The sequence below is a fragment of the Octopus sinensis genome, linkage group LG15 (assembly GCF_006345805.1).
Source record: "Octopus sinensis linkage group LG15, ASM634580v1, whole genome shotgun sequence".
Taxonomy (NCBI): Eukaryota; Metazoa; Mollusca; class Cephalopoda; order Octopoda; family Octopodidae; genus Octopus; species Octopus sinensis.
The window spans coordinates 32,357,795-32,380,096 of record NC_043011.1 but is presented as its reverse complement, the minus strand read 5'-3'; the positions used below and the strand labels follow the sequence as shown (position 1 = coordinate 32,380,096).

The 22,302-nt window shown below is 35.7% G+C and overlaps 2 protein-coding genes across 2 annotated transcripts in view; one reads left to right on the top strand and one right to left on the bottom strand.

The window, feature by feature from the left end:
* LOC115219883 (protein PET100 homolog, mitochondrial) overlaps nt 1-10,623 on the bottom strand; it is a 20,692-nt gene extending 10,069 nt beyond the window's left edge. Inside the window, exons 1-2 of the mRNA XM_029790186.2 lie at nt 10,463-10,623; nt 5,646-5,732 (exon numbers count right to left, since the gene is read on the bottom strand). Of these exons, the coding sequence (XP_029646046.1) occupies nt 5,646-5,732; nt 10,463-10,492 (117 nt within the window). The 5' untranslated portion in view covers nt 10,493-10,623. The remainder of the gene's footprint in view (nt 1-5,645; nt 5,733-10,462) is intronic.
* A 649-nt stretch (nt 10,624-11,272) lies between these two features.
* On the top strand, nt 11,273-22,302 carry LOC115219884 (iron-sulfur cluster assembly 1 homolog, mitochondrial). The gene is made up of 4 exons (XM_029790187.2): nt 11,273-11,423; nt 16,903-16,956; nt 18,841-18,946; nt 19,928-22,302. Exons 1-4 carry the CDS (start codon nt 11,337-11,339, stop codon nt 20,074-20,076), a joined length of 396 nt encoding a protein of 131 aa, XP_029646047.1. The 5' UTR covers nt 11,273-11,336; the 3' UTR covers nt 20,077-22,302.

Genomic DNA, 22,302 nt, shown 5'->3' with positions numbered 1-22,302 from the left:
TGCTCACTTGCTTAGTAAATATTGCTTTCATTATTTTATCACATAATTTTTCTTTATTAAACAAACATCACAGTAGTCCAACAACAGAGGGAGGGTCAGTTTATCAAGTTTTACCTTCCCCTAAAAAGAAACATTGAGATTTCAGTTTAGCAGCCCATCTGTAAGTGTTGCAGTGTGTGTGTGTGTGTGTGAGAGAGAGAGAGAGAAAAAGAGAGATAACATTGCAATGAATGAATGAAATAAACATGAAATGAAAAAATTGTATAAATAAGATGTATACACCCCCGACTTTGTTGCCTCTTAACATCCAGAAAAATGGATACTTTTTAACAAAATTTTCAACAAATACTGCTTAGATATTGTGGCTTCAGAGTATATAGGGATTTATGGGATAGAAGTTTTGCGAGGAGGTGGAATGAGGAGTCTCAGAAAATTCACACAATCTAACTTTTTTCCCTCATAACTTTCAGGTATCTTTTAATGGAAATTTATACAAATCCTTTTCAAACAGAATAGATTACGATTATAAAGAAATTTGTGGGGGGAAATATTTTTGGGGATTTTCCCCATTTTTTTTTAAACCACAGCCTTCGAAATGGTAGGGTTGGTGGAGGGGAGCATCTTTGTATGAAAAAAGTTTTGAAAACTCTTTTCCTTTCGCACCCCCGTCCCTCATCATCCCACTCCGGCCCTATTTTGGCCAATTGTTTTTGCACTTTAAAACCATGGGAAGAGGATTTCCAGTAAAAAAAAGTTTTTCTAAATTGTAAATATTTTAATAATAATAATAATAATAATAATTGTGTACAGTGCTCAGGTGCACTACAACTCATCTAAAGTGTATATATAATCAGGTGTAGTTTCGGCGGATTTCGGAAAGCATGAGGGCCTTAAAAGATGCAGTGTCATGGCAGTCAACAACTGACGCAGGCAGTTTATTCCATGCTTCAGCAACTCTGAGCGTGAAAAAATGTTTCCGAAAGTCATGGGAGCTGTGTTGTTTTCTGACTTTGTAGGCATGTCCACGTGTGTTAGACACATGGAGATCAAAAAGGTGTTCAGTGTTGTTGTTGGTGAGGTGGTTGATAACTTTGTGGGTGTTTACCAAGTCCGTCGCCAAACGCCGGAGCTTCAGTGAATCCATGCCCAGGGAAACAAGGCGCTCAGAATATGGTAGGTGTCTGATGGAGGGTATGCGTTTGGTTGCACGTCAAAAGTGATTTAAGGGTGATTTGGTAGTTGTTTCAAGCACATCCAAAGACAACCCTCCACATTTCTTTATCACTCTCACATGTATTGATGTTTTGCAATATTTTTTCCCCATAAATACATTTATATGCTATAAAAAAGAAAATTTGAGAAATTATGAAATTTTTTGCAACCCTGCTCCCTGCCCCCAATTGTTTCTGTTTAGAAATTAAAATATTGGAGAGCCTGGCATTCATCCACAGTGATTTTAAAAAATTACGGAGATGTACTCGCATAGCAAGTGACTTGATCTGAGATTGTGCGCTTAAACAAAAACAATTGCAGCGTAGGTGTTTGTAAGCCATTCAAGAACACTCAGAAACCGTTAGTTTCACGGCACTACTGAAATACAGAGGTCCCGATGCATCTAAGTAACGATATGAAGGGAAGGGTTAGTTTTAAGGGGTAAGGTTAGGGTTAGTATTAAGGTTGGTTAGTGTTAAGGTATCATTATACGTCCACACAGCACACATTTAAAATGTTTTGTAAGTAACACCTGTATTGAAGTAGTACCATTAAGGGACCTCTGTATTTAAGTAGTACAAGTTTCACTTCAGCATTAAAATTTCATTTGTGTCAAAATATTTTCTTCGCTTTGAAACTGCGACCTGTTCACTGACAAAACTTCACAAAAGTAACACAGCACAAAGTTTTGTCAGTGAACAGCAAACACAGACACACATTCATTGCCTTTCATTTGTGTGTATATGTATCTATGTGTGTGCACAGGTGTGTCAATGTTGAAGTCATTCGTGCAACTTGTTTGTGTATATATTGGCTTAGTGGTACAGAGTGTTTGTAAACTGTGAATAAGGTGCAAGTTCGAGTACTTGTCAGTAACCTTTTCTTTTCCCCTTGTCTTCTAATAGTAATTACCCAACTTTCTAGGCTCTTCTCACAGCTATCCCGCATTCAAAAATTATACCGGTATTTTTAAAATTTTCATTCAATAAATAATAAATTACGTACACATTAGTAGAATAATAAATAATACATTATGTATACATTAATAGAATAAACTGTCGGTTTTCCAAAAAGTGAATGAAAACTTAAAAGAGAAAGTCAGAGACTTTGCAAATGAGAACGTAATACTCTGCAGTGAATTCAATCAATATTTAAATTTGTGAATAGGATGCAGTGAATGCAATCAATATTTAAATTTGCAAGAAATTGGAGATTAAAAAATTCAAGAAACTTGAGAAATCGAACTTATAGGAAATTTCTTACGACATGAATTTATAAAAATATTTCTAGACGATCGACCCTTTAATAATTGCTTTCGTTTAGTACTTTTAGTAATTGTTACATGACTAACATATAAGCAGCTTTCTCCATTATAACATACATACATACATATATATATATATATACATATACACATACACAAATATATATATATATATACATACACACACACACATATATATATATATACAGACACACACACACATATATATATATATACATACACACACACACATATATATATATATACACACACATATACATATATATATATATATACGTAAAAAGCACTCATTACACTCTTGGTATGGTTGGCATTAGGAAGGGCATCCAGCTGTAGAAACTTTGCCAGATCGGAGTGGAGCTTGGTACAGCCTTCTGACTTGCCAGCTCTCAGTCAAACCGTCCAACCCATGCCAACATGGAAAGTGGACCTTAAATGAGAATGATGATGATGATATATGTTGATTCGTTAGCTACTGCACGCATTTTTTTTCTTTCCTTCTTTCTGTGCTTTTCTCTCTCTGTGTATCTTTCTGTTGAAGAGCGTAGGCTCGAAACGTTAAAGACTTGTTTTATTTATATTTCCTGAGCGCCATACTAATACAATTGTTCATTTGTTTTCCACCTGCCTTCGTCTTTTGTTTATTTTCATAAAGCTTCCCGTTATATATATATATATATATATGTATGTATATAGGATCTTTTTCCTTTGAACGGTAAGATTGAGAAATAAATATTTTTTTGTAACTAAACACTTTCAAACTTCAGACACTTGTAGAATGTGTCATATAAAACATCTTTTACTCTTAGTGTTGTTGAGAAAGGTTTATATTTTCAAAGTTATTTTGTGTTTAAGTTGTCATATTTCGGTAATTTCAACCAATCAGTGATGAGTATTCATCTGAATAAAATTACTGCTGTTGTTTATCAACAACAACTTCCGGTGGTGTATATTTCGTTTGTCACAGTTATTTATGACATATTTCATCTCAGTTACATTTGTATAAATAAACGAGTGTATCTGAAGCATGTTTACTTCATGGCACCACCATAATCATTTGTGCATTTCGACTGCTTTTAGTTTTTTCTTCTGGCACTGTCCGCTCAGTATCACAGTATAATTACTATATCAGCACAGACATGACTATCAACAAAGTCTATACATACTCTGACCTTCTCCTATCAACCAGCTACTGGTCTATTTATAATGGCTGACTACTACCACTTTTTACAGAGATTATATTTACAAGTAAATATAATCAGAGATCACATGTGCAACACAGAAAATTGAAAATGCAATTCAAAGACAAAAACTTCCCTTAGAGGTGTTTAAAAAAAACAACAAAATCTAAAATCAAGGGAGATAACTCTAGTAAAATCAGTTCATTGATATTTCTATACAATACAGACAATGCGGATCAGAATAAATCTGGTCTTCAAAGCCAACTGTAAACCACAATCAAGCACATTGTATACACTGTATACATATGAATATAAGCATGTGAGGAAGGGAATAGCCTAGTGGTTAAGGTGTTGGGCAAATGATCTAAGATCACATTTTCGATTCCTTGACCGGATGGTATGTTGTATCTTTCAGCAAAGATACAATTACTCCAGTTTACACTGATCAAATGTGAACCAACCAAGTGCTGGGGTAGCCCTCTTTCCTTCCAGCTGTTTACACCCTAGAAATTCTGCTGGACCCAAGATGGGAAAAAAACAAGACAGTCTGCTCTAAACTACATATGCAATTAAAACAATTAGCAAAAACATAATACATGCCACCAAGTCAAACTTACAAGTGACAATGGTAGTTAAGGTTTTAGCTAATGAATTTGTAGCATATTTATAACCCACACAGGTATTAGCCCCCTAGTATTTATTGTCTTGCCACCAATATGCAACTTCAATGCGAACAAGTTAGTACTAAAACATATATTAGTTTACATCACCAATTTTTGTCTCTTTGTCATGCACTAATCCCACACTACCTGGCACAAGGCCACCTCAACCAATGTCCCAGCCTGCCTCACCCTCCCAAAGGATCTTTGTCTGGCAAGTTACTTAGTGACCCCACCAGTGCTGGTGCATCCAGTCCACACCGTAAAGTGGTTGGTGTTTGGAAGGGTAATCAAGCTGTAAAAACTTTGCCAAAACAAGCCCCACTAGTGCTGGTGCCATGTAAAAAGTCATTATGTAAGCAGGGTTGGTGTTAGGAAAGGCATCCAGCTGTAAAAATCCTGCTAAAACAGTGAAGCTTGGTGCAGTCTTCTGCCTAGCCAGACCCTGTCATACCTTATGCTACTCATCATTTCTAGACAACAGTGCACACAAACACACACTTGTATTCACATACCCTACATATATATATATATATATATATATATGAAAAATCCACCAGAATGGACGAAAGCTCTAATATATGATATAAGTTATACGATGTATAAAAACATGTAATATACAAATAAATATCTGTAAATATAAAACCATCCGAATTTCTGAGTACCCCATTTCTTCTAATATAAAATACCTGTACATCATCTCCAAACCTTCTAATATATATATATATATATATATATATATATATATATATATATATATATATACCCTATATATATAGAGAGAGAGAGACTGACAGACAGATAGATAACAAACTTCATTCAGTTTCCATCTACCAAATCTACTTGCAAGCCAATGGTCAACCCAGAGCTACAGTAACAGACACTTGCCCAAGGCACCGTGCATGGGATTGAACTCATGACCAAAGGATTGAGAAGCAAGTTTCTTAACCATACAGCTATGTCTGTGCCTATTATTTATATTTATATATATAGATATACACACAGACACACACAGACACAAAGGGTAGCAATAAAGTTACTTAGAATTAAGTACAAAGCAATTAATCAACAGTCCAGAAATTTATTATCAAAACGGTTCTGGTTAATAACAATAAAATACTTTAGTAAACAATAGTAAATTAATTACTAATGTATTGCTTGATTAATTCAAAACAACGTGAGTAAAGAAGCGATACATTTGACAAAGAAATCTGAATGTTAAAAAGTAACTGAAGGGGATGAAAACAAACAGAAATCATCAAAGATTAAAAGCAATTCTACAGAGAATTATGTTTAAAACTAACTTACTCGCTTTGTCATCATCCAATTTTCAAAGAATGCTGGTTGGTTAAAATAATAGAAAAGACCAACAGGAAAGCTCATGTAGACTGCCATCTATAACAAGGAAAGTTCAATGTCAACAACAGCAGTTTTACACCACAAATTGGTTTCAAATTTTGGCACAAGGCCAGCAATTTCGGGGGGGAAGTAAGTTGATTAAATCAACTCCAATGCTTGACTGGTACTTGTTTTATTGACCCCCACCCCCAGAAGGATAAAGGGCAAAGTCAACCTCATCGGAATTTGTGCTCAGTACATAAAGGTAAATGAAATCCAGCTAAACATATTGCCTGCCATACTCTTTCACTCTTTTACTTGTTTCAGTCATTTGACTGTGGCCATGCTGGAGCACCGCCTTTAGTCGACCAAATCGACCCCAGGACTTATTCATTGTAAGCCTAGTACTTATTCTATCGGTCTCTTTTGCCGAACCGCTAAGTTACGGAGATGTAAACACACCAGCATCGGTTGTCAAGCAATGTTGGGGGGCGACAAACACAGACACACACACATACATATATACATATATACGACAGGCTTCTTTCAGTTTCTGTCTACCAAATCCACTCACAACGTTTTGGTCAGCTCAAGGCTATAGTAAAAGACACTTTTACTAAGGTGCTACACAGTAGGACTGAACCCGGAACCATGTGGTTTGTTAGCAAGCTACTTACCACACAGCCACTCCTACGCCTAAAATAACTTCACAGAGTACTTGGAAGACAGTCAAACTCGGAATTACAAATATCCTACAACTTTACGACTGTCGCCAAAGTTCCTCGCCATAGAGCAGCATTGTATTAGATCATACATTAGAAAGTTTAAAAGGTAACTGTCTTTGTTCACACGTCCAAACAGTAGAAGTGAGAAGAAGATCAAAGTTGTGAATGTGCTCATCTTGCTCCTTTCAACATAGCCAATTGTGATAGAGAAAAAGGAAGGAGGAGATGACCTCTGGCATCTAACTAGTATTTTATCACCCCTGACGGAACGGAAGGCAAGGTCAACCTCAGTGAGATTCAAATCCAAAGCACACAGAACCAAAACAAACAATACAGAGTAGTCTATCTAATGCTTTAACTTGGCTAATTTGCTGTCATATTTGTTACTCTTTTACCCTTTTACTTGTTTCAGTCATTTGACTGCGGCCATGCTGGAGCACCGCCTTTAATCGAGCAACTCGACACCAGGACTTATTCTTTTGTAAACCCAGTACTTATTCTATCGGTCTCTTTTGCCGAACCGCTAAGTAACGGGGACATAAACACACCAGCATCGGTTGTCAAGCAATGCTAGGGGGACAAACACACTCATACATATATATATATATACATATATACAACGGACTTCTTTCAGTTTGGTCGGCCCGAGGCTATAGTAGAAGACACTTACCCAAGGTGCCACGCAGTGGGGCTGAACCCGGAACCATGTGGTTGGTAAACAAGCTACTTACCACACAGCCACTCCTGCGCCTATATTTTACCATATTTTAAATTGAAAACACTGTTTATATACGTATGTAAGCACATGTGAATATATGTGTGTGGGGTGGGGGGGTGAGTGTGGCCATATCATGTTGAAAGTACCGGTTCTCGTCCGATCACTGAAGTTAAGCAATGTCGAGCCTAGTTATGGGTGGCCACTTGGGAAACCTAGGTGCTGTAAGCGTCACACATTATAGGCGCAGGAGTGGCTGTGTGGTAAGTAGCTTGCTTACCAACCACATAGTTCTGGGTTCAGTCCCAATGCGTGGCACCTTGGGCAAGTATCTTCTACTATAGCCTTGGGCCAACCAAAACCTTGTGAGAGGATTTGGTAAACGGAAACTGAAAGAAGCCCGTCGTATATATATATATATATATATCTATATATGTGTGTGTGTGTGTGTGTGTGTATCTGTGTTTGTCCTCCCAACATCGTTTGACAACTGATGCTGGTGTGTTTAGGTCCCCATAACTTAGCGGTTCAGCTAAAGAGACCGATAGAATAAGTACTAGGCTTACAAAGAAAAAGTCCTGGGGTCGATTTGCTCGACTAAAGGCGGTGCTCCAGCATGGCCACAGTCAAATGACTGAAACAAGTAAAAGAGTAAATGAGAGTATATATATATATATATATATATATATATATATATATATATATATATATCTTTGTGTCTGTCTGCCCACTATCACTTGACAGACTTTCTTTCGCAGTCTCCCAAACGCGCTGCTTGCCTTGGAGATTCTGTTGATGATTTCAGCATCTATGTTGGCATTGCAGAGCAGAGAGGAATCAGCCTCAACACCAAGCTGAAAGTCTACCGGGCAGTCGTGCTTACCACCCTACTATACAGCTGCGAGACGTGGACTGCTTACCGAAGGCACGAGCGCCAGATAAACCACTTCCACCTCAGGTGTCTTCGGAACCTCCTTCACATCCGCTGGCAGGACAAAGTCCCAGACACGGAAGTTCTGAAGCAAGTAGATCTCCCTAGCACCATCACGATCATGCGCAAGGCCCAGCTGAGATGGGTGGGTCACGTCTCCCGCATGTCCAACACTCGCATCCCAAAACAGCTCTTCTACGGTGAACTCAGCCAGGGCAAACGCAAAGTCGGAGGGCAGAAGAAGCGCTTCAAGGACAGTCTCAAGGTCTCTCTCAAAGACTTCTCCATCGGCACAGACTTGGGAGACACTTGCTGCCGACCGCTCATCCCGGCGCAGTGCAATCACCACAGGAGCAGGGACAGCCGAGGAGGGACGGATTCGGTCAGCAGAGCAGAAACGCCAGATGCGGAAAGCCAGAGCCGCCTGCACCAGTAGCACGGCCCCTACCCACTTCTGCTCCACCTGTGGGAGGGGCTTCCTTGCCCGGATTGGCCTCACCAGCCACCTCCGGTCTCATAGCGGCAGTTCCACCAGATGATGTCAGTGGTCATCTTCGAACCCGAAGGACGAACATTATTATTATCACTTGACAACCAGTGTTGGTGTGGTCGTGTCCCCATAACTTAGTAGTTCAACAAAAGAGTCCGATAGAATAAGTACCAGGGTCAATTCATTCGACCAAATCTTCAACACAATCTAATGAGTGAAACAAGTAAAAGAATTTAATAATATACGAAGTTGAGGTGTGTGAATCATGAAATGTTTTCACCACATTCCCTCCAAAAATCTCTCTTTTTTTTTTTTTACAATAAATTCCGATATAATCGTGGTAATCTACACTATCAGAAACATTTCATTAAAATGTATGCTTTTTTTTCAGAAAGTTATGAAGGAACAAAGTTATGTGGGGCACACATCTGTAGTTATGTCGGGCACACATCTGTAGTTATGCTAGGTTGTTTCTTAGGCTGCAGAAAACATTAACCAAACAGTGATACTGAGTTATGTAAATATATGAGGTCATTAAGAATGAAATGTCCGATTTTCTTATGCACCAAGTTTGGCAGTCGTTAATTCTAATGTTTTATCCTGACAATTCTTTGTTTACAAAACGGCCAACTGGCAGAAATGTTAGCATGCTGGGCAAGAATGCTTAGCAGTATTTCGTCTGTCTTTACGTTCTGAGTTCAAATTCCGCCGAGGTCGACTTTGCCTTTCATCCTTTCGGGAACCAATAAATTAAGTACCAATTGCGTACTGGAGGTCGATCTAATCAACTGGCCTTCTCCCCCAAAATTTCGGGCTTTTTGCCTAGATTAGAAAAGAATTCTTTGCTTTACATTGAACAGTTACATCATCACTTTTCGAAATCCAATTCATTGCTTCTGGTTATATAGTGAGTTTTCTCTTGTAACTCAATTTTTGCGAACCCATGGATAGATAAAAAAAAAATTGTGTTGTTTATGAATATGAGTCCCGTCGTGGAACCAATCAATGCATCGCAGACAGTTCGAAACATCAACAAGGTGTTTGGTGAAGATGTGGCGAATGAACGCCCTGTATGTCAATGGTTTGGGAAGTTCCAATCTGGTAGCTTCACTCTTGAAAATCAGCCCCGTGGTAGACCTGAGATCAAGGTGGATAATGATGAGCTGGAAACTGTAGTGGAAGTGGATACATCTCAAACTACGCGTGAGTTAAGCAATAAGGTTTGATGTTTCGGTTCCTTCCTATTGGGCCTTCTGAAACAAATCGACTGGAAACTGGACAAGTGGGTACCACGAGGTCAGCCCTGATAGAATAAAATAAGTACAGCCACTTTTTTCACATTCTACTACGCATTTGCTCCTGGAAAACTTGTTTTTCAACGTGGTTCATAAGACAGGTGAGGAGAGTCCCAGTTTTACAAAAAGAAACAAACCAGTTACCGTCATTTTAAGAAATGAAGGTCAACCAAATGAAAACATTTCGAGAACTTACTGGTAACTCGCAATTTCTTCGAGTATCAATAACGAAATCATGAAAAGAGTTAATTTAATCATAAAGGACAGGTGTAATGAGAACTATAGAGAATGAGTCTAGGGATTAATTTATACAGGTTGTGTTCATATGAGGGTTCTCGGAGAGGGTTCTGGCCACGTTTTACGGCCTCTACAAAACCTTAAAAAGATTACAGCAAAGGTTCATAAATCAGACATGATACAACCCAGCTATATATTTGTCGGAGTTCAAATAACAGGAAAAAACAACAAAATATTCAGAGACAACAGCAATCGGGTTGGAATCTGCGCGACTGAAATACAGAAATAATATTATAAGACTACAGACAAAATGACTATCATAATGGAAAGAGTTTTAAAAAATGCTTCGTAGATTTGTTAAATTCATTGCTTTAGAGTACATGGTAGGAATTACCTTAAATATTTCTAATTTCCAGCCACCCATTCTGTAAGTGAGGGAATAAATTCAGAGAAAGTTTCCTATTTACGAAGGCATCAGACATTGGATTTGGTAAACCAACCGTTCGACTGCTGTAGTAAGGTTTTAAGTGGCGAGGACCTCTGCCCGAATCACCACATCTAAAAAGATCAAATACTTGATGATAAATTCTCCTCAAACATGTAATAAGAAAATCTGCAAGAGAAAGAAAAAAATTAATGTTAATAAAAAACATTTATATGTAATGAATTAGTTTTTAAAAATCTCTTTCAATTTCGCTCGGCATATATATAAAAAAATTTAATTTTTTAAAAGTATAAAACATTAAAAGAATTGCAATAAATTTGTATTTTATTTAGGTATATTGAATAAAATGTATTTTTCAGTTATGCATATTAATCAAACAATAATAGAATGATTAAATTAATTGATCAATACACACGACTCTGGAACTAAACAAGGAAGCATTATTTTTCACAATAATTATTTTTAAATAATTTCGTTATTTAATACTTTTACTAATTGCTATTTAATCAACCGAAAAGGTAAAAAATAAAAAATTACATACAGATAATATGAGATTTATTTTTTTAAATATTTACAGTTTACAAATCTTTAAATTAGGCTTAATTGTAATAAAAAGTAATTATTTTAAAATAATTTCACTAATTAGTAGTTTTACTGGGGGTTTTTTTGGGGTTTTTTTCACATTTGCACAAATAATAAGCAAACTTTTCTCTTTAGTATAATTTGTAGCATATTAATGCCAGATGTCTATTAGACATTCGGTTGAGTGTCTATTCATTATTATACTGCAGACAAATATTAGGTTTCAAAAGAAAACAAAACTATGGCCTCGAAGGCTGTGGTTACGTCTGTCCGTGCCGTGGCTGCGGCCACGAAGAGAGCACCGTTATATCGTGCACCTCTGACATTGGTAAGTGACATTTATTAATCTACTATAACATTCCAATTGATTATATTGTCTGCTATTTGTGTGCCGGCATGATTCTGTTCGCATTATGTGTCAGAAACAAGGTTACTCTCAAGATAATGGAAAATCGTATTTCTCTTGTATTTTTTTATCATTTCGTGGTCACCGTTAATACATATTCCATCGATATGTATTTATATATATCCACATACCAAGGGTTAAACCCTTTAGATCTTTATGCCTTATGCATATTAAATAAATATCCCTAGGTAAACGGTGGCGTATTTCATCAGCTTAACACTTCTCTCCTCTACAGTTACGTAATATAATTGTTTTGCTCTTTTTTTAATTGTATGTTAACGATTCAGGACAATGTTAGTCTTATAAATGTATAATAGAAAGAAATTTAATTGTTATTGCCTTTTCACTGACAGCAAATTTATCGCCCCTTTCACTCCTTTGATTGTGATCCCTATAGATTTTTCTGAGGAATAAAAATATTTTTTAAAAAAAAAAGCAAAAAAACTAAGATCTTTGGTAAAATTAAGATCTGGTATTAAAGGTAAAGTTTAGAAAGCTTTATTTAAATAAATTCCATTTAATTTGAAATTATTCACATCAAAGATAAAGACTTCCACCTGCGTCTGTGGATATATTTATATCTTTGAACGTTTAGCAAATCTTAATATTTGATTTTCTTCTTTTTTTCTCTCTCTCTCTTTCTCTCGGATTTATTGACGTCAACCTGCTTTGATGTATAAACGTAATTTCTTATTTTCTTCTAATTGATTAACAACACCTCACTATCAGAAACACCAATTAATGAATATAAGACGAAGTGTATTGCCGTTGTTATTCTAGTTCTTCAAGGTTTTACTTTCGGTGGTACAAGATATAAATACATCTGTTAATGATGTTATAATAAATTATATAATTCGAGGTTACAACTCAGAAGGACATGAAGTGGACTGATTTGTTCCATATTCAGATGGTCTCTTCTAATTTATCCTATTAATCATTCATGCATATTATAAACCATTTTATAACTGTATCAGGTAGTCATCTATCTATACTAATACGCAATTGTAAAATTTAAAAATGCTTTACTTTCGATACTGAATTCAATTGGTATTTTTTTCTTGGAATTTCAACTTTCTAACACTAATGAAATAGAAAAGTCAATCGTAGTGGAATTTTAGCTTGGGGAATACTACTTTTGTTACCACTACTGCAACTTAATAATAAAAATAATAATAATAATAATCTCTACAATAGGCACAAGGCCTAAAATTGGGGGTGAGGATGATAGTCGATTACATCGAACCCAGTACTCAACTGGTACTTATTTCATCGAACCCGAAAGGATGGAAAGCAAAGTTGACCTGTGCGGAATTTGAACTCGGATCGTAAAGACGGATGAAATGCCACTAAGCAGTTTGCCCGGCGTGCTAAAGATTCTGCCAGCTCGCCTCCTTATATAATTGTAATAATGATGATAATAATCTTTCAAATTTTGGCACAAGTCCAGCAGTTTTTGGGTTTTTTTTTTTTTCTTAGAAGAACAGAGTAAGTCGGTTACATCACCATCAAGGCTCAACTGAAAGTTACTTCGTCGATCACGAAAGGATTAAAAATGGTTTCTGATTTAGGCACAAAGCCTGCAATTTTGAGGGGCAGGTGTTAGTCGATTAAATCAATCTCAAATACTACAGTGGTACACTATTTTATCGACCCCCAAAAGGACCAAAGTTAATTTCGGCGGAATTTGATCTCAGAATTTAAGGAAGCTCAATAAATACAATACTTTTTGTCTGATTTTCTAATGACTTCTGCCAAGCTCAAAGCCTCAGATTTGTAAGAAGATAACAGTCGAGTATACCTGTCCTAATACTTTATTCGGCAAAGATAAAGAATACGCACACCCACTGTTAAGAGTTAGGATTACGCCAAAAACGGGTGGTGTGCATATTCTTTACCTCTGCCGCTTTATTCTTCATCATCATTTAGCATCAATATTCCATGCAGACATGGGTTGGTCGGTTGGACAGGATCTGACTGGTCAGATGCATCAAACTCCAACGTCTGTTTCGAAATGATTTCTATGGCCAGTTGCACTTTCTAATGTCAAACACGTTACAGAATGTACTAGGTGTTTTTTCATGTCACCAGCACTAGTGAGGTCACCATGTGTAGCTCACCAGACAAGACCCACTTGATTAAGGGATGTGGCTTATGAGTAAAACTGAGGAAAAGGAACCGGTCTCTTATTGTAAAGGAGTTACATAGCTACCACAGCTAGAAAAGGAGAGAAGATGGTGGCAGTGAGGTGTTGGGATATATCCTCAGTGTACAAGAAGGAGGGGTAGGGAGAGAGGAGAAGGTGTGTTTGCAAAAGTGTAAGGCAAGCAACAGATGGTTTGAAATAGGGATACAGGTGATGCATTGAATGGTAAACAAGAAAGGGGATATAGTCAGTTGTGAATATCAGCGTGGGGGAAAGGTAAAGGAAGTAGGAGTGGGCCAGGGAGGAAGAGATGAAGAAAGAATTGATCCACTTTAGAAGAAGGAAAGGCAAAAAAGAAATCAACTGTGGTAGGATTTGAACTCAGACTGTAGTGATATTTTTAGAATGACATTGTAAGGTTGGTGTAAGAGGTCAGATCTGCTTAGTTTGGACATGCATAGAATATTTTGGCCAGGCATAGCCAGTGCAAATGTTAAAGAGTTAATTTATAGATATTCATAGTATTACTTCATTATGTTAAGGATATCGATTATGTCTTGAAAAACATAACCCTCAAATTTGTTTCATTGTGCAGGTGGCATTTGTTTCCGTGCAGGTGGCACGTAAAAAGCACCCACTACACTCACGGAGTGGTTGGCGTTAGGAAGGGCATCCAGCTGTAGAAACATTGCCAGATAAGACTGGAGCCTGGTGCAGCCTTCTGGCTTCCCAGATCCCCGGTCGAACCGTCCAACCCATGCTAGCATGGAGAACGGATGTTAAACGATGATGATGATATATTCATAAAAAGCACTATTTGAGCATAGTCGTTGCTAGTACCACCTGACTGGCCCTCATGCCAGTGGCACATAAAAGCACCCACTACACTCTCGGAGTGGTTGGCGTTAGGAAGGGCATCCAGCTGTAGAAACTCTGCCAGGTCAGATTGGAGTCTGGTGCAGCCATCTGGTTCGCCAGACCTCAGTCAAATCGTCCAACCCATGCTAGCATGGAAAGCGGACGTTAAATGATGATGATGATGTGCTAAAGTCTTGGATTATGTCTTCAAATTTGTTTCATAGTTAAGGTTGTTTAATCCTTTTGTTACCATATTTCTGTTTAAATACGCTGCCTTTGTTTCAGTTAATTTTGCAACTAGTTAATAATTTAGTAAACTGACTTTGTCATTATTAAGCTAGTGTTTGGAACATAAACTCTGAAATTTTAATGGAAGGTTTTAACTCTTTTGCAATTAAACCAGCAATATCCGACCCAAATATTTTACCTGTTTTATGTTCAAACTGGCTAGATCTGGGCTCTCACACACTTATGCTATAATATCATTGTAAGAATAAACAATCACATCATCAAAATCTCAAAGCTATGAGATAATGGTGGAGGCACATGGCTTAGTGGTTAGGGTGTCAGCATCATGATCGTAAGATTGTGGTTTCGATTCCTGGACCGGGCGACGCATTGTGTTCTTGAGCAAAACACTTCATTTCACGTTGCTCCAGTCCACTCAGCTGGCAAAAATGAGTAACGCCGCGATGGACTGGCGTCCCGTCCATCTGGGGAGGGAACACATATGCCATAGAAACCAGGAAACCAGGCCCATGAACCTGGCTAGGCTTTAAAAGAGTGCATTTAATTTAATTAATGAGATAATGAATGATTAATTCAAAAGAATGTGAATAAATAAGCATGGTATTTGACAGAATAATCTGAATGTTAAAAGTTTTATTTAGATAACTTAAACAAGTTTGTCTCACAGAACCAAGGATGATCTCAGCCCAGTTAGTACCAAAATAAATCTATTGAATTACACTTGTTTTGTTTCAATTATTTTATATAAGTTTTTCTCAAAATTGCTAAGAGTAAAACATGTTTTATATGACACATTCTACCAGTGTCCAAAGTTTGAAAGTGTTTAGTTACAAAAAATTATTTTTTAAATCTGTCGGTCAAAAGGTAAAGATCCTTACAATGTTTTAAATTAATTGTACAGCATCTTGTAACTCTGAGATTTTGATGATGACCCTGTTCATTTTTAGAATGACATTGTAGTGCAGGTGTGAGAGGTCAGAGCTGGCTGGTTTGAGTATAAAACAGGAAGTCAATTTGGGCCTGATATGGCTGTATCCAACCCAAATATTCTTCCCATTATATGCTCAAACTGGCCAGAAGCAGTATCTCACACCTACCCTGCAATGTCATTCTAAAAATAAACTATTATGTCTTTCAAATCATGAAGCTACAAGATAATACCAGATTAATTTTTAAAAACATGAATAAATAAGGATTACTTGGATTACTTTTGACAAAATAATTTGAATGCTAAAGGGTTAAAACAGGGGTTTGTGTCATAGCACTAGGGTGATCTCAGGGCAGGTTGGTATCAAAAGACTTACCCCTTTTGTTGCCATATTTCCATTTAACCCTTTTTCTTTTTAAATGTAATGCTTATTCATTTTTTTTTTTTAATTAATCATGTATTATCTTGTAGCTTCAAGATTTCAAAGTTGTGATTATTTATCTTTTAGAATGTCATTGCAGGATAAGTGTGAGATGCCAGATCTGACTAGTCTGAACATAAAACAGATACAATATTTGGGTCAGATATAGCCAGTTTAAATGCTAAAGGGTTAAAATATACTCCCTTTGTTTCAAATAATTTAATGAAATAACTTAGTCATTATTAAGATGATGTTTGGAGCATAAACTAACATGAAAGGTTATTGGAAGGTCTTTAATTCACATCACTTTTAAGCTGGAAGTTTATATGATATAGCGAAGGACAGTCTCCGATGGTTTAGTATTAAAAGGGTTATAGTATAATGCTCAAACATACATCATAAACAATATTATTATAGACTGTCATAGTGCTAGTGCATGCATATACAGCTGCGTGCGTGCACACATACACGCGAGTACTGTCCAAATCTCCGACCAATCACATACAGCTAGCTGGCATTCAATTGGCATATCAAGTTTCGGGCATTTTGATTTGGATTTGGATAGGAAATTCACAAAAATGTCACTTCTATTGATTTTTTAATGGCTTTGCGGGGTGAGTGGGGAAATGTAAAGATGTGCACAACCACTCTTGGATGGTTTTGAATGACCATAGAAAGTGCGAGCCCTCTAACTGAAAAATTGTGGATTTGTATAAAGGATACACACACACACACACAGACATTTTGCCGTTTGTATATATAGATATTAGCTTCTACACACATTCATTGGTTTCTTCTTCAGACACCAGCTGCTGTAAAGAAAATCAAGGAAATTATGTCTGGGAAACCTGATATGGTAAGTTGACATTCTTTGGTTATTATCTTATTTTGTCATGCCCAGGAGGAGGAAAAGAAAATTTGACTCCAGTGAGATTTGAACTCCCAATGTAATAGGACACAGCTAAATACTGCAAGGCATTTTGTTCGTTGCTCTATCAACACTCCCATTCCATCATGCATCTTAATATTGGTTTCAAATTTTGGCACAAGGCCAGCAATTTTGCAGGAGAATATAAGTTGATTACATCAACCCCAGTGCTTAACTGGTACTTAATTTATCAACCCCGAAAGGACGAAAAGCAAAGTCAACCTCAGTGGAATTTGAACTCACAACATGAAGCTGGACAAAATGCCACTAAGCCTTTTGCCCAGTGTTCTAACAATTCTGCTAGCTCACTGCTTTACTGAGATATTCTTTTATTTGTTTCAGTCCTTTGAATGCGGCCATGCTGGAGCACCTCCTTTAGTCGAACAAATCGACCTCAGGTCTTATTCTTTGTAGGCCTAGTACTTATTCTATCGGTCTCTTTTGGTATGTTACAGGGAATTAAACATACCAGCATTAGTTGGTTGTCAAGCGATGGTGGTGGGGGACAAATACAGACACATCCTTTTCTATTGAACTTCCCTGTTTCTGAAGAAGAGCTTTGCTCAAAATGTTAAACCATCTTTCTTCCTTTCCCTGAGCATCTGCTAATACTTTACATGTACCACGTTCTTGCATTATTGTTTTTTTTTTTTGTGTTTGTTCTTCGTTTTTTGGGATTTACTATATATATATATGGGAAAAAATAAGTTCAAAAGAGAACGATTAAAACTTTTTGAGAGGCCCAAAAGAGAGAGAGAATGATCTCTAATAAAGATTCATCATATTCATATAAAATCAACCAGAGTAAGTAATAAGAATACGAAAATTGTAGTTGAAAAATATCGTTATAGGTATAAAAATATTATAAATAATTATAGAAAAATGGAGGAGAAAAAGATGTTGAATCGAAATTAGATTTAATATAAAATAGGATTCAATACATATGCACGTTTCAAAGAACAATACAAATATGTAAGAAAAAATTTATAACCATAGTAATTATAATTAAATTTATGCATTGTCATTTTCATCAGTGTGAAGAATTTTTGTAAGAACATCAAAAAAGGTTTAATAAAATAAGATGCAATAAGGGAGAATATAAGTGGGGTAAAAAAATTGGATATTTGCAAGCAAGTTTTAAAAGGGGAAAAAATAGCAGTAATAATATTAGTAAGTTTCATGGACATAAACAAACCAACACCAGTTGTCAAGTGGTGATGAAAGAACAAACACAGACACAAAGACACACATATATATATATATATATAGACACACACACATATATATATATACATACACACATACATACATATATATATATATATACATACACACATACATACATATATATATATAATCCCCTCCAAAAAAAAAAACCAAAAAAACAATGCGAGGACATGATCCATGCAAAGTATTAAAAGATGCTCGGGGAAGGAAAGAAAGGTTTTTAACGTTTTGAGCAAAGCTGTTCTTCAGAAACAGGAGACAGAGGAAAGTCCAAGAGAAAAGGAAGACAGAAGGAAAAAAATCACCAACAATTCACATGTAGTTACATTTATACACACACACACACACACAAAGGGGTTTCTTTCAGCTTCCGTCTACCAAATCCTTTCACAAGGCTTTGGTCGGCCTGAGGCTATAGTAGAAGACACTTGCCTAAGGTGCCACACAGTGGGACTGAACCCGGAACCATGTGGTTGGGAAGCAAGCTTCTTACCACACAGTCACACCTGTGCATAGGTATATGAACTTTTTTTTTTATGTCAATATTCTTTCACTGAACATTCTTATTGTTTTTATTACTGACAGATTGCCTTGAGAATTGGTGTGAAAACGCGGGGTTGCAATGGACTTAGCTACACTCTTGACTATTCAAATCAAAAGGGAAAATTTGATGAAGTTATCGAGCAAGATGGTGAGTTCAATTCCTCCTTATTTCCTACTTCTCTCAGTTTTATTTCTTGTTTTCTTTATTTTCTCCAAAGTATTTTGATCTGATCATTTACTTAGGACTTCATTCTGGTCGTGTACTTAATACGCATATATCAAGAACTTCATTGTCATGTGTGCTCTCGCCTTTTTAAAACCATAGACTATGAACTGAGGGAGATTTTGCTGCTATTTTTTGTCATTACTCATGACTTAGCTTGCTTACCAATCACTTGGTTCCAGGTTCAGTCCACTGCGTGGCACCTTGGGCAACTGTCTTCTACAGCCTCAGGCCAACCAAAGCCTTGTGAGAAGCCTGTCGTATATATAAATTAGAAAAAAACCCCACCTTTTATCAATTCAACAATGAAAAAATTTAATTATACAATATAGAAAAAAATTACATTCTAAAGAAAAAATTAAATATAAGATAAAAACATATACCAATGATTAATTAATGTACAAAATAATAAATAAAACGTATATATTTGGTAAAATGACTACACATGTTAATATTATATTATATATATATATATATATATATATATATATATATATATATATATATATATATGTATGTATGTATGTGTGTTACTCTCTCCTTGTTTGGACATCTTCCAAAATGTTTGGTCCTGTGGAAATATTACCTAACCTGGTAATAAGTGGGGTTGGTGACAGGAAGGGCATCCAGCCATTGAAAATCTACCTCAGCAAATTTCTGTCCGACAACATGCAAGCATGGAAAATTGTGAAAGCATAAATAAATAGAAATATGAACTCTTATCCATATTTATTTGGTATCGCTGTGAAACTAGTCCAGCATCTTAACTTTATAACCATTAAACTTCTAATTTATCAATCTAAAATAAAAATTGTTGCTGCTGCTGTTGTTATTTTTTTTTTTGCAAACTAAGTTGGGTGTTTTTTTTTTTTTTTTTTTTTTAATTTTCAATTTTGTTATTTGCAGGAGTGAAAATCTTCATGGACACCAAAGCTCAATTAACACTTTTAGGCACAGAAATGGACTATGTTGAAAGCAAACTTTCTTCGGAATTTATATTTAATAATCCCAATGTAAAAGGAACATGCGGTTGTGGAGAAAGTTTTAATGTATAACAAACTAAGGACACCTAACGCCATGTTTTCTTTTTCTTTCTTTCTTTTTCTCTCTCTCTGAAGCTTAGAACTGTATTTCTCCCGATATAATTTTGCAGTAACTGCAAGTGAAACTCATATGTATTCTGGAGAAGTCTGCCCTATATCTCTGCAATTTTTCGTTGGCTGCTCTGAAAAGAAGTCCATTTTATTAAGAATTATTTTTTGAACTCAAAGAAAAAAAAAGAAAAACTATTGATAATGCCTGGCCCACTTCCCTATGAAGTATTATACATGTATATATATATGCATATATAAAACTGGAAACATCTGTTTCTTAATTTTATATTTCTTTACTGTGTAAATAGATGTGTACATATCAGATACTGCTTTTACACTGTTAATAAAAAGTAAACTAATTTTTCAATCAGCAATAACACCTTCTATACATGTGTGCATATGATGTATGTTTCGTACAACGTTATCAGAGAATGAGTATGCAATATACTCTTGCAGTGTAGTTGCGTCGAATATGATGTACCGCTGCGATCAGTTCAATATTAAAGCTGGCAAAATGAATCTTCAGTATTTTATGGATTTGAAATCCCTACAATATGCATGCCTGCATAATGTTTGTAACTTCAAATAGAAAAGCAAATTTTACAAAACTATGCATTGACCTCCCTTGCTTCTTCACACAAAACTTTATAAAAGTTTTAATTTGTTATTTCATTTTGTTTCTCTTTCTCTAGAAAGTTCCTTTTATGCTGAGCCCAAACCCCTGCTTTTTATCTTTAAAATAATTTATCTCTTTTATAGGTACAATGCCAATATTTTTCCTCTTTTTTTTTTCTTTCTTGTGTGTATGTTAGACGTTTAAAGTCTCTGACTCTACCAACACGACCATCCTCCCTGATATGTTACAGGTACTTGGTTTATCATTGGCTAAAAAGGCAAAAATAAACTACAAAGTTACGTCTAATGGGATTTGAACTGGAAACAAATGGCTAAAATCGAAAATTGTAATGCTTTTATTTCTCTTTTTGTCTTTTTTGCATACAGATCTACCTCCCCCACACGTCATAAATAGCAAAGACTTTATCTTTTTGAAGTTTTAAGTTATGAAGTACACATCTCTATTAAGTATCTTAATTACTTCATGATGTACAGCCTTCCTCTAGGATTATCTTGGCAGGGAGAAGTGGGTGAACACTAATGAGTTGTTAAGTAGTGTAACTGAAACCAGTCATTTCAATCATCATCTCATGTTAACCTAAAGGCCCTCACAGGGGCCTAATTTAACAATGAGACTAAATGCATATGGATATGACTATTTATTTATATTTTTGATGAGTTATTAATGATAATAATAGCTTATGAAATAACTTTCTACTGTCCATGCACTTTTAATTTTTTTAAATCTTTTTCTTTTGTGTGTGTAAAACAATCTCAAACTGATTTGCTTTCTGTTCATTTGCACTATTCACTTGCATGTGCTCAGGCCGGGATGGAACCATCAACCTTCACTTCTTGATGTACGTATCAAAACGATCCTATCCATAAACTATACCACCACCATCAGTTTCGGTCTACTGTGGCTGGCCTAATCAAAAATTAGTTAAAGTATTTAAAAACACAACTTTAAATATTCTGTAATCAATGGCTCTCTGAGACATTGGCCCTGGTGGATACGAACATCGGTAAAACTAAATTAAATAAAAGTTAGCAAGTTCATTGCACCTAATGATGAACAAAGAAGCTATTTCAAACAAATGTTTTACAATACAATAGAAAAAGAAATATCAGAAATAATCATATGAAGTCATTCCATCCACATGAAAAGTACTGATCATAGTTAAGTTTGTTTTTTGTTTCTTTTCACAATAGAACATCACTTTGGTTTTCAAAGTTGCAAGGAGGTGTTTGGGAGTTTATCCCCATTATGATTTTATATGCATATATATATATATGTATGTATATATATATATATATATATATATATATATATATAATTAAACTGTATGTGATATATTTCTTTCTTACACTGGACATTTATATTATTTTTTTTTTAACTGTTGTATAGTACTTTTTTTAGTTTCAAATTCCTTTTTTTTTTATGTCATAACTAATCAAGCTTATTGGAAAAGTAGACTTTGATATGAAACAATGGAGATTCTTTTATTTAATTTCCTTGTCAAGAATTTATGTGGTGTAATTTTAGTAGAATAAATTTACAGTAAAACTCAA